Source organism: Pollicipes pollicipes, unplaced genomic scaffold (assembly GCF_011947565.3).
Source record: "Pollicipes pollicipes isolate AB1234 unplaced genomic scaffold, Ppol_2.1 Scaffold_7262;HRSCAF=8765_pilon_pilon_pilon, whole genome shotgun sequence".
Taxonomy (NCBI): Eukaryota; Metazoa; Arthropoda; class Thecostraca; order Pollicipedomorpha; family Pollicipedidae; genus Pollicipes; species Pollicipes pollicipes.
This window is the reverse complement of record NW_023597055.1, coordinates 8,111,056-8,122,884: the sequence shown is the minus strand read 5'-3', so window position 1 is coordinate 8,122,884 and position 11,829 is coordinate 8,111,056. Positions and strand designations below refer to the sequence as shown.

The following is an 11,829-nucleotide window of genomic DNA, read 5'->3' as shown; positions in this document are numbered from 1 at the left end:
AATAGCACTAAAAACACTGTAAATGCCAGCGGCGGCGGGGGCGACCCGCTCCCGGCGGCCGTCGGGGCGTGGCCGGCCGCCGGCCGCTGGCGGTGGGAGCCCGCGGCCGCCCCGCGCGCGCGCGCCATCACACGCTGGTCCGCCGGCGGCGCCGGCACGCCGCCGTCGCAAAAATACCGGCCCCCGACGCCGCACGCGCGCCATTCGCTCACAGCTCGGCGGCGGCCGCCGCGCGCCCGACCGCGCCCTGCGGACGGTCCATCACACCTTCTTGAAGCTGGCCATGAAGCGGGCCTGGGCCGGCGCCACGCGCGCGCGCAGCTTTTGCACGAGGTTCTCGATTTTGAGGCTGGGCCCGACCTTCCAGCACGCCAGCTCCAGCACCTGATGCTTGGTGAGGTCGAGCAGGCGGGCGCCGTCGACGCCCGCCTGCTGGAAGCTGTCGCAGTAGGCGGCGCACTCGTTGACGCGCAGGAAACTGGCCGACATCGGCCACGGACCAGGCGGCCGGGTCCAGCTGCCCGGCCGCCGGCGCCGCCGCGCCCGGCCCCGACGCCGCGTCCACGAGGCGCGGAATGAGCGCAGTCGGCGGCGCGTCCGCGTCAGCCGCCGGCGTCGGCGCCGGCGCCGGAGCCAGCGCCGGCGCCAGCTGCTCCGGCTGCTGCTGCTGCGGGGGTGGCTGCGCCGGCGCCGGCGCCGGCGGTGGCGGCGGCGGCGACAACTCCGGCACCAGCGCCGCCAGCGACTCGTCAGCGGCGGCGGCGGCGGCGGGACGCCGGCCGGGCGGCCGCGGCCGACGGCCCACCATCTTGCGTCCGGCGCGGCGGCGTCCGGCGCGCCGGCCGGCCGGCCGCTCGCCAGCGCGCGGCGGCTCCAGCTTGTAGCCAACCAGCCGGCACCAGCCAACCGGGAAGATGTCAGGACTGGCGGCGTCCACCCACTGGTCGAACTGCTCCTCCCAGCCGGTAAAGTGCACGCGCAGCAGGCGTCCGACCACGGCCGCCACCGTCGCGACACACACCAGCTGCGGGTCCATCAGATCCACCGCCTCCAGCCGCTGGCCCGGCTGAAAGCCGTGCGAGAGCGGCGGCCGCTGGAACAGATGCGGCGGCGCCGGCTGAGCGCCCGGCTCGGCCGCCAGGTACGCCTCCCAGGTGAACGTGTCGGCCGTGTAGCCGTGCGGCGGCGTCAGCGGCACGCCCACCGTCCGGCAGAAGCGCGGCGGGAAGATGTACGGCGAGCTGACGTGGTAGCAGAACCAGTCGCCGCCCGGCTGGCCCGGCTCGGTCGGCAGCGTCTCCAGCCGCACCATCAGGTAGCCGCCGCCCAGCACCTGCTTGACGGTGGCGACGCCGATGCTGCTCAGGTTGAGCGGGTCCAGCGCCTCCAGCTTCATGCCCACCTGGTGACGGGAGAGCCGCCAGGGCGGATGTCAGCCGCCGCGTCCGCACGGGCCGCTGCAGCCAAGGGGTGGAGCACAGCTGATGGACACTCGGCACAGCTGGCAGACACAGCCAACAGACACCCACCATAGCGGCAGACACAGCTGATGGACACCCACCACAGCGGCAGACACAGCTGATGGACACCCATTACAGCGACATACACAGCCAACAGACACCCAGCACAGTTGGCAGACAGCCAACAGACAGTGGCAGATACAGCCTGCAGACACGCAGCACAGTGGCAGACACAGCCAACAGACACCCAGCATAGCAGCAGACAAGCCTTCAGACTCCCAACACGGCGGCAGACAGTCTGCAGACACCAAGCACGGCGGCAGACACAGCCTGCAGACAACCAGCACAACAGCAGACAGTCTACACACACCCAGCACGGCGACAGACAGCCAACAGACACCTAGCACGGCAGCAGACAGTCTGCAGAGACCCAGTAGAGCGGCAGACATAGCCTGCAGGCACCCAGCACAGTGGCAGACACAGCCACAGACCTACAGTCAACAGACACAGGACACGGCAGCGGACACACAGCCGCCCGCAAGGGGCGTCAGACATGTTATATCAGCACCGGCGACGTCTACACAGAAACACTTCGGCACCCGAGAGGGCTCCGGCGGCGGCGGCCGCCGCGGCAGCACCGAAACGGCCGCGACGAGCAGCCGCGTCACGAGCAGCCGCGTCACGAGAAGCTCCATCACGAGCACCCACGTCACGAGCCACAGCATCACACCAGAGCCGTCACGATGATGGCATTTTGATTTTCGAGCGCGTCGATTGCGGCGGTCATTTAACGCTCACTCACGGGCGTCATTTAACGCTCACTCACGGGCGTCAAATGACCGCTGCAGTCACTCGCTCACACATCTCTCATGTATTCAGCACGCGCGAGTGCTGCACGCGAAACGCGCTGATTCACCAGGCCTGAGTTTGCCACATGAGAACTCGCGCCATACAGCATTAAACGGGTGAATAGATCATCTATAAATTTGGTTTTTCCGTTTGGTTCAAAGTCCATTTGGTTCATGAAATCTACAACCACCTTGGCTGAACAGGTCAGATTCTCGCAAACGGGAGATCATAGAGACTGGCTCGCAAAGCGTAGGAGCCAGAGCAGTGCCTGTGTTCAGCTTCTACGTGCCGACACTGAACGAGAACACAGACAGTTGACAGTCAGTGATCACAGCGACGGAGCAGAGCCGCACTCCACTCTGGCGGCTCTGAACCAGCAGAGCCGCCCGCACTCTGGCGGCTCTGAACCTACAGAGCCGTCCGCACTCCACTCTGGCGGTTCTGAACCAGCAGAGCCGCCCGCACTCTGGCGGCTCTGAACCTACAGAGCCGTCCGCACTCCACTCTGGCGGCTCTGAACCAGCAGAGACGCCCGCACTCTGGCGGCTCTGAACCTGCAGAGACGCCCGCACTCCATTCTGGCGGTTCTGAACCAGCAGAGACGCCCGCACTCCGGCGGCTCTGAACCAGCAGAGACGCCCGCACTCTGGCGGCTCTGAACCAGCAGAGCCGCCCGCACTCTGGCGGCTCTGAACCTGCAGAGATGCCCGCACTCTGGCGGCTCTGAACCAGCAGAGCTGCCCGCACTCCGGCGGCTCTGAACCAGCAGAGACGCCCGCACTCTGGCGGCTCTGAACCTGCAGAGACGCCCGCACTCTGGCGGTTCTGAACCAGCAGAGCCGCCCGCACTCTGGCGGCTCTGAACCAGCAGAGACGCCCGCACTCTGGCGGCTCTGAACCTACAGAGCCGTCCGCACTCCACTCTGGCGGCTCTGAACCAGCAGAGACGCCCGCACTCTGGCGGCTCTGAACCTGCAGAGACGCCCGCACTCCATTCTGGCGGTTCTGAACCAGCAGAGCCGCCCGCACTCCGGCGGCTCTGAACCAGCAGAGACGCCCGCACTCTGGCGGCTCTGAACCAGCAGAGCCGCCCGCACTCTGGCGGCTCTGAACCTGCAGAGATGCCCGCACTCTGGCGGCTCTGAACCAGCAGAGCTGCCCGCACTCCGGCGGCTCTGAACCAGCAGAGACGCCCGCACTCTGGCGGCTCTGAACCTGCAGAGACGCCCGCACTCTGGCGGTTCTGAACCAGCAGAGCCGCCCGCACTCTGGCGGCTCTGAACCAGCAGAGACGCCCGCACTCTGGCGGCTCTGAACCTGCAGAGACGCCCGCACTCTGGCGGCTCTGAACCAGCAGAGACGCCCGCACTCTGGCGGCTCTGAACCAGCAGAGCCGCCCGCACTCTGGCGGCTCTGAACCTGCAGAGACGCCCGCACTCTGGCGGCTCTGAACCTACAGAGATGCCCACACTCTGGCGGCTCTGAACTAGCAGAGCTGCCCGCACTCCACTCTGGCGGTTCTGAACCTGCAGAACCGCCCGCACTCGGGCGACCCTAAACCTTCCGAGTCACCCACACTCTGGCGGCTCTGAACCTGCAGAGCCGCCTGCACTCTGGGCGGCTCTGCAGGTCCGGCCCTGGTTAACAGTGGTGGGTTCACCAGGAAAAACTACAGCGTACGCCATTCTACACTTTGCACATCGCAAGCCACCGATGAATGCCAAGCGTCGGTGAAACCAAGTAGCCCATCCCATCTGGCAACTCCAAAGTCTCCTACGTCACAGTTTTCGCCGTGCCGCCGGCGGCAGCGCAGGCGGCGGCCGGGCGAGGCTGGCTGAAGACTGACCGTGAAGCCCTGCTGCGGGGCGGCCGGCAGCGGCGGCTGCCAGTCCTCGGTGACGTCGGTGGCCAGGTACTTGCCCGTCTGACAGCGCTCCAGGTAGTCGGCCGGCGCCGCGATCTGGTGACCGACCGCCAGCGCCCAGCCCACCGGGTGCACCTGCGGCGCGGACGCACGCGCGGCGGTCACACTCACGCACGCACACGCGCGCGCACGTACCCAGCAGGCGGATGGGGAGCGAACGCAGCTGACGCACACGCACGTTCAGAGTAAAGGGACGCGGTACAAATAATAGTGGTCGTCCGCACGCCCTCGGAGGTCAGTCATGGTCACGGCCAGCGCAAGCGCGCGCACAAACACACAAACACACACACACACACACGCGCACGCACCCGCACCCGCACCCGCACCCGCACCCGCACCCGCACACACACACACACACACACACACACGCACACACACATATTGTCCAGGGAGTGGTGCATCAAGTCAAATGGCAAACAACACACACGCACTCCACACAGGCAACCTGTTGTCATGATTTAAAAAGCAGACGTCCATGACGCGGCAGGAACGGTTCACAAATTCCATTTTGCAACGATCAAACTTCACACCAAGATTAATCTCATCGACGACAGCACTGCCGCACCGCACGGCCGACACGCCACGGCGTCGCCCCCAGTGAGGCGCACGCGGCGACGGGGACGCCTCCCTCCCTCCGAGTCGGGACCCACCAGCGGCGAGTTCTCGTGGCACCAGTTCTCGTGTGTGTGTGTGCGTGGAGAGAGTCGGGACCCACCAGCGGCGAGTTCTCGTGGCACCAGAAGCCGCCGTCGTCGCTGGGCGCGTCCAGGTAGCGGATATGCAGCCGGCGGCCGACCACCTGGCTGACGGCGGCGGCGCGCACCTGGCCGATGCAGTTCTTGTCCACCACCTCCACCACCTGCTCCTCGCGCAGGCTGGAGCCCAGGCTGCGCAGCACCTGGCGGCCCAGTCACGACGTGTCGCTCCAGCTCAAGTTGAGTCATGTGGGGTTACTCGGGGCCCGGAGACCGCGGCGCGACCTGAGTACCCCACGTATATGTGCGTCGCACTGGGTTAAACTTCAACTTTTGGCCGATGCAGAGATGAGAAAATCTGCTTCCACGGACGTTCAAGAAATCGGGGACAGCAAACTACCAGATACATAGCAAAAAGCTAATGGGCGCTGACTGCAACCCACCATACCCAACAACAGGCCAACCACCAGAACATTTGCAGAATGTCAAGTGAAAGAGAACGCAGGTTGGTTCATACATCTGGGTGCTTAAATCACTGGTAAAAATCTGAAGCTACCACGAGCAAATCTCGCTTAATCTATGCCAAATTGGGCAGCGCTCTCCAGTGCTCCACTCGACAAATGCCGCTACATTATGATGGAACTTGGCACACAGGGTGAACAGTACTGTAGCAGAAAATGATAGACTGAGTACAGACAGCGGTGACTTTGCGGCGGAATTCGGCAGCAGCGTGCGTGCGTGCGTGCGTGCGTGCGTGCGTGCGTGCGTGCGTACGTCCGAACGTGTGAACATCCTTATGATGGCGGATTGGTGGCAGAAAAGTCGCCCTCACATTGAGGCCAGCGGGCAGTGCTACCTCATAAAGGGCGCTGACAGATGCGCCGACAGGTGGTGCTACACAGTGATGACAGCTGGCAGGCGGCGTCATAATGCGACGGGCAAGTCGATCTACAGTGTCGCCCTGTGATGCACACCGGCGGGACAGCTACACTGTGGCGGGCTTCGTGCGACGCCGGCTCGGCGAGCGGGCAAGCTGAGGCGGCCTTACCCGGTGATGGAAGTTGGTGGGCAGCGTGCGGGCGCCGGTGAGCCTCTTCACCAGCAGCTGGCTCCAGTCCGCGTGCCGGCTGGCCACGACCGGCGGCGGGATCAGCGGGCGGCCCTGCGTGGCGTACCAGCCCACCGGGTGCACGTCGTCCGAACACAGGTCCAGCCAGCGGCCGGCGCTCTCCTCCGCCGTCAGGCCTTCGTAGCGCACCAGGCCGCGGTAGCCCTCCACGCGCAGCACGGTGCCCACCCAGCAGGCGGGCTCGAGGCCGCCGCCCGGCGGCTCGCTCACCACCTCCACCTTGAGGCCGACGCACACGTAGTCCCAGGCGGCCGCCAGCGGCGCGTGCCGGAAACAGGGCACGGGCGCGGCACTGAAGTCCGCCTGGCGCAGCAGGCCGTCCCAGCTGAACGAGTGCGCCACCTCGCGGCGCGGCGCCGGCTCGGCGTCCGGCGAGCCGGCCGAGTCGGCCGACAGCGGCGATTCGGGCGGCGCCGGCGCCTCGGGCGTGGCCGGCGCCGAGTCCGGCTCGGCCGCCAGGCCCTCCACCGAGCGCGCGCAGCTCAGACTGCAGTACTTGCGCTCGCGCGTGTAGAACGCGTGCCGCACGCCGATGGCGCCGCACTTCTGACAGCGCGCCATGCCGTCGCGCACGATCGGGATCAGACTCGGGTCGACGTCCTTCTCGTACGTGATGGGGCCCTTCAGCTTCAGCTTGGGGTCCAGGTGTACCTGGGGGCGCGAGGCGGTCAGACGCGCAGCATCGCACCGCCCGCTCCCGACCGACGCGCGGTCAAAAGGGCGGCGCGCAAACAGCCGACGTGCGGCTGCTGTCTCTGAGCCAACTGCAACGAATATCACGGAGAAAGGCGTTTTACGCGCCAGGTCACCACAACGATACAACGCCATGCAGAACACAAACTCGAACCTAACACGGACTTGTGCCATATAATGAAAATACAATGATGTACCCACGGCAGCACCCCGCGCGCCTGACTAGACGTGACTCGACGAACGACACGCGCGACCGACACGCGACAGCTCGTCACACAGCCCAGCTACCCCCTATCTTAGTCAGCCGTCTCCCCTGCGTGCCCACACCCACACACGCAGTGCCGCCCCCACATCGCACCCATCGGCGGCCAGCCGGCCCCGGCCACGCACCTTGGGCTTCTTGGCGTTCTGTGTGGTCTTGCGCCGGGCGTCGGGGCCGCCGGCCGCCTCCTCCTCGCCCGCCTCCAGCTCCATGTCGTCCGGCTTCAGCTCCGGGTCGTAGCCGCTGTACTCCTGGCGGCCCGGAACGGAGTCAGCCGTCGGCTCGGCTCAGGCGGCGGCGCAGCTCGGCTCCGACCGCAGCCCAGCAGCGCTCGGACACACGCGGCTCAGCCGGCGGCGCAGCCCCGCTCAGGCGGCGGCGCAGCTCGGCTCCGACCGCAGCCCAGCAGCGCCCGGACACACGCGGCTCAGGCGGCGGCGCAGCCCCGCTCACGTGGCGGCGAGCCCGGCTCCGACCGCAGCCCAGCAGCGCCCGGACACACGCGGCGGCGCAGCCCCGCTCAAGTGGCGGCGCAGCTCGGCTCCGACCGCAGCCCATCAGCGCCCGGACACACACGGCAGCCTTACAGTGCAAATGCCATCCGTAATCTTGTGGGATGTTTTTCTTAATAAAAAACCTGACAGCTGCCGCGGATAATGAACAGTGTGATACATTACGATATTTTTACGTGCACTGTTGCCGCTTTTGAAGGGCAATACACTCATTGTGTTGCCGATGCATAAGAAAGCTATTCAAACATGATGAAAGCATGTATAAATACATTGGAGCAATCCAGGATACAGCAGATCTTCCAACAATGCCCCATAACCGATCCGTGCATCATCATGAATGACAAGAACACTATGTTACCAATACATATACTATATATATATATATATATATATATATATATATATATATATATATATATGCGCCTCCCTCTCCCGCCGCCTCTCACCTGGTACCCCCACTCGGCGAACTCGTGCGGCACGGTGCCAGCCATATCGTGCGGCGCCGTCTGGTCGCCGGCGGCGCCGCCCCCGCCGGCGCCGCCGCCGCCGCCGCCGGGCGCCGGCAGCAGCGACACGGAGCGCGGCGTGTCGCTGAGCATCGGCGCCTCCAGCACGTTGTTGAGCATCACGTCGTTGATGTCGGTGGTGAGCAGATAGGGCGCGGCGCCCGTGGTGGCGAACCAGCTCATGTTGTACTCCATGGCGCCGGCCGAGCAGCCACCTGCCGGCGGCGGCTGCCAACTGAGACGGGCGGCGGGCACGCGGCCGCCAGAGGGCATGCCAGTCGCCGAAGGCACGCCGAGAGCGCGAACACTGACCGTGGCACAGTGCAAACTGGGAATCTCTATGAAGACAGTAATTCACACTATTTCTGGTTCAAATTATTATGTGAATCACAAATTACACAAAAGTGTGCCATTGTCAGCTGAAAGAAGTGCAATTCAAAAATGTTTGACAAATATTGAAGGTTGGATGAAACTAGGGGGTAGTTTTGTTGCATGTCAATGTTTCTTTCTCCAACTGCACCATCTTACATTACAAATGATGAACATACATTCTAATAAAATAAAAAAAGATGCATATCACCATATGATCTCATGTTCTGGGATGCATAACTAGAAGAAAATTAAAGAACAGAATGTTTCACCACTAGCAAAAAACACAATTTAATGCTTTCAGTAACTACATGAGTGTTTATGTTACTCAAACCACACTCACACAATGTGACATGCAATGTTAGAATTGCAGGACATATAAAAAGCATACATAGATAACTAACTTCCACAGTTGGAGGCACAGGTGTTAAATGTTCCCAAAATCCCCAAAATATCATAGAATTATCCCATTGGTGGACAAAATGTCAATCTAAACAAAATGTCAAGGTGCACATAATACACAAACTACTCAGAATCCCCCCTGACATTATGAAAAAATTGTATATTAAGTTTCAGGGCACTCAAACTTTCATACAATCCATGGCAGAAAGCTGACAGACTGACCATTACAAAAAGCACCATCAAACATGGCTTGGGTCATGTTTGCATGTCAATCAGGCAAAATCATGTTCTGAGAATCTGTCATGCAGTTCACGCATCTGAGTGTGGTTTTGTGAAGACGTAGCAGGTATGTCATGCGTACACTTTCCAGCATACCTTAATATCTTGCAAAAACCACAGCTTATGGTTTCACCCATCTAGCACTTAACATTCAGCACTTTGGAAAATAGCATTGCACTAAGTTTGACTTGTTCCATGGTGAAACCATTACCACAGCTTCAAAAAACTTTGCCAATGGGTGTCTTTTAATTATATTACAGCAAAGTGTGAAGCACTTTCCACTGCACATGACCAAGCTGTCATGACCAAAGGGTATAAGAATTTGATTTTACAGTATTAGATGCTAGAATTGCATTTAATACCCTTTGATCATTGGTTCCATACATCATAGAGATCATTCATCAGGAAAAGGCAACAGCTTTATAGTTACTATCACATTTAAGGGGAGTGCTCCATATTCACAATCGGGGTTTTGGTCTGAAATAGCCATCCTGAAGACCTTTTAGTGCTATTCAGGAAGAGTATTTCATTGGGAAGAGAATTTCAGGAAGAGTATTTCAGAGTCACCTTGGCATCTAGGATGTCACAATATTAAAGACTTTCAAATCCTGCCATTTCATAAGCCATGCAGTGATCAAAGTAAATAAAAAATTGTCAAGGTCTCCATATCTGGCATTTGTGAGTGAAATTTGCAGAATTGTTACTGATAAAGGCTGTCAGTTGGCTCTCAGTCCATGTTGTGCAAGGTAAAATGATGTAATCACACTATGACACATTGAGGAGTACATTTTCCTTAACAGAGAACTGTGCTGTCTATAGTGGTGTTCCAGCTTAAAAATTACAGCAATAGTCATAATTGAGTTTGTTTCATCATATCTAATGCTTGCTTCACAATCTTCAAATGCAAAGCATTCCTTTTAAGCATTTAACAGATAAGGAGGATTCTTTACCACAAACAAGAAATTGCAAGCATGACTTTAAAAAAATGGTAGCCAGAAATTGCAAGCATCTCAAGTATTATACCTGAAAAATATACCTGCCTGGAAAGATTGCTATTACAACCCAAATGAGCATTGTAACATAAACATACAGTTCATACAAGATAAACATTACACCATATTAAACCTAAAGGCTAAAAGAGGCAAGAATAAAGGAAAGCAATGTGAGTTGTCTCATAATTGCCCCATATTTGACTTACTTTCTGATGCTAGAAGCTGTGGACTAAAGATTCACTCTTGATTTATTTTTATAGATTTACCAGTTAATGCTTACATCATATAGTTTTGACTTAAATTCTTTTTAATCCCTGCACCCTGGGACAAAACCATCTTTTATGTCCAGTGATACCAAGACACAGCTTAAAGAACAACACGAATACATACATGTGGAATTTTTACACAAACTCAAACAATTCTTCCAACACAGGTTAGCAGATTTCAATATAATATGAACACCCAACTTAACAAGTAGTGACAGTGATTGTTCAGCACTACCTCAATAAAAAACATTACCTTACAATGCATTATACCAGTCCCTTTGCAAAATTGACTGATTTATAGACCTTGTAAGAGAGCACTTTAACTTGGTGTTTTGGTTGGATGGCATCTTGCACAGTTATAATAACAATCATGCAATAAAGTTCTTCACACCCAAATTCAACTCAGCCATTGCCACTCACTATTACAAGATACCCTCAACTTCAACATGAGGTAGATAAAATCTACATCATAAATTGGCTTTAAATATTTTTTGTATTCATTGCCTGTCAAAGTGTTCAGCTGAGCAAAAACATGTCACTAATCCTAGAAGTAGCAAATGCAGACTATAGCTTCAACCTGACCCTGAGATTTATACCAAAATTTGTAATTTACCAATAAATGAAGCAAGCATCAAATATGTTCATTAACAATGATGGACAGATACAGCAGCAAGAAGCAGCAGACAAATGCCCTTTTCTCATAACAAACCAATTTTAGCCTGGTGCTAATGCATGAAAAAATGTGGCACTCAGCCTGCTCCACTGCTTCTTAAGGACCGTCACTGCTAATGACAGGGAGAAAATGTGACATATAAAAATAATCCACTGCATGGTAAAATGTACCCTCAATTTGAAATCATACCCCATGCCAAACATGAAAGCTAAAAAGTTTAGATATGTGAAACCCTGCCTTTCAAAGTATCCCTAAGGCATTACCTGACTTGTGATTTGATATCTTACACTATAGAACCAAATGGCCAGTGATCACAAAAAAACATGACTTTTACTGGAATGTGCATGTCTTATTTGTTTATCAGCAAAGCGGGTTCCTCAAGATTAAGTAATGCTGCTCCTCACTTTTCCCATAAGACAACTTCACTTCAAAAGTCCACACCACAGCTCAACAACTAGAGCACAATTACAAACTGGATCCAATGACAGCAAACAAAAAGATCATCCCAGATGGCACTGTAATGAGGTACATTGTTTAAATCCTGAGTGAAATAATGTTCCAAATGATGGAATATGATTTACCTTCAATCAAATCCTTTACAACAGTTTGCAAATTTTTTAATAGCAAAAATGTCATTTTCTATGTTAAGAGCTGCCATTCAAACATAACCAATGAACTTAAGATAACAAATGTCATAGCTACCCAGTAACGTTTCATTCCAACTAAATCAGGAAAAAGAAAACCTTAAAGCATTCAACCCTGGGCGGAAATGGACAACATCGAGCAATCCACAACATAAACAAAGACCACGCTTCTCA

The 11,829-nt window shown here is 56.9% G+C and overlaps 1 protein-coding gene across 1 annotated transcript; it reads right to left on the bottom strand.

The window, feature by feature from the left end:
* Positions 1–188: 188 nt before the first annotated feature.
* LOC119114189 (polycomb protein Sfmbt) lies at positions 189–8,030 on the bottom strand. Its single transcript, XM_037238392.1, has 8 exons — positions 7,971–8,030; positions 7,141–7,263; positions 6,487–6,708; positions 5,977–6,414; positions 4,949–5,131; positions 4,156–4,308; positions 867–1,402; positions 189–478 (listed from the first exon to the last, which is right to left on the bottom strand). The coding sequence occupies exons 1-8, from the start codon at positions 8,013–8,015 to the stop codon at positions 262–264; spliced, it is 1,917 nt and encodes a 638-aa protein (XP_037094287.1). The 5' UTR covers positions 8,016–8,030; the 3' UTR covers positions 189–261.
* Positions 8,031–11,829: the final 3,799 nt, after the last annotated feature.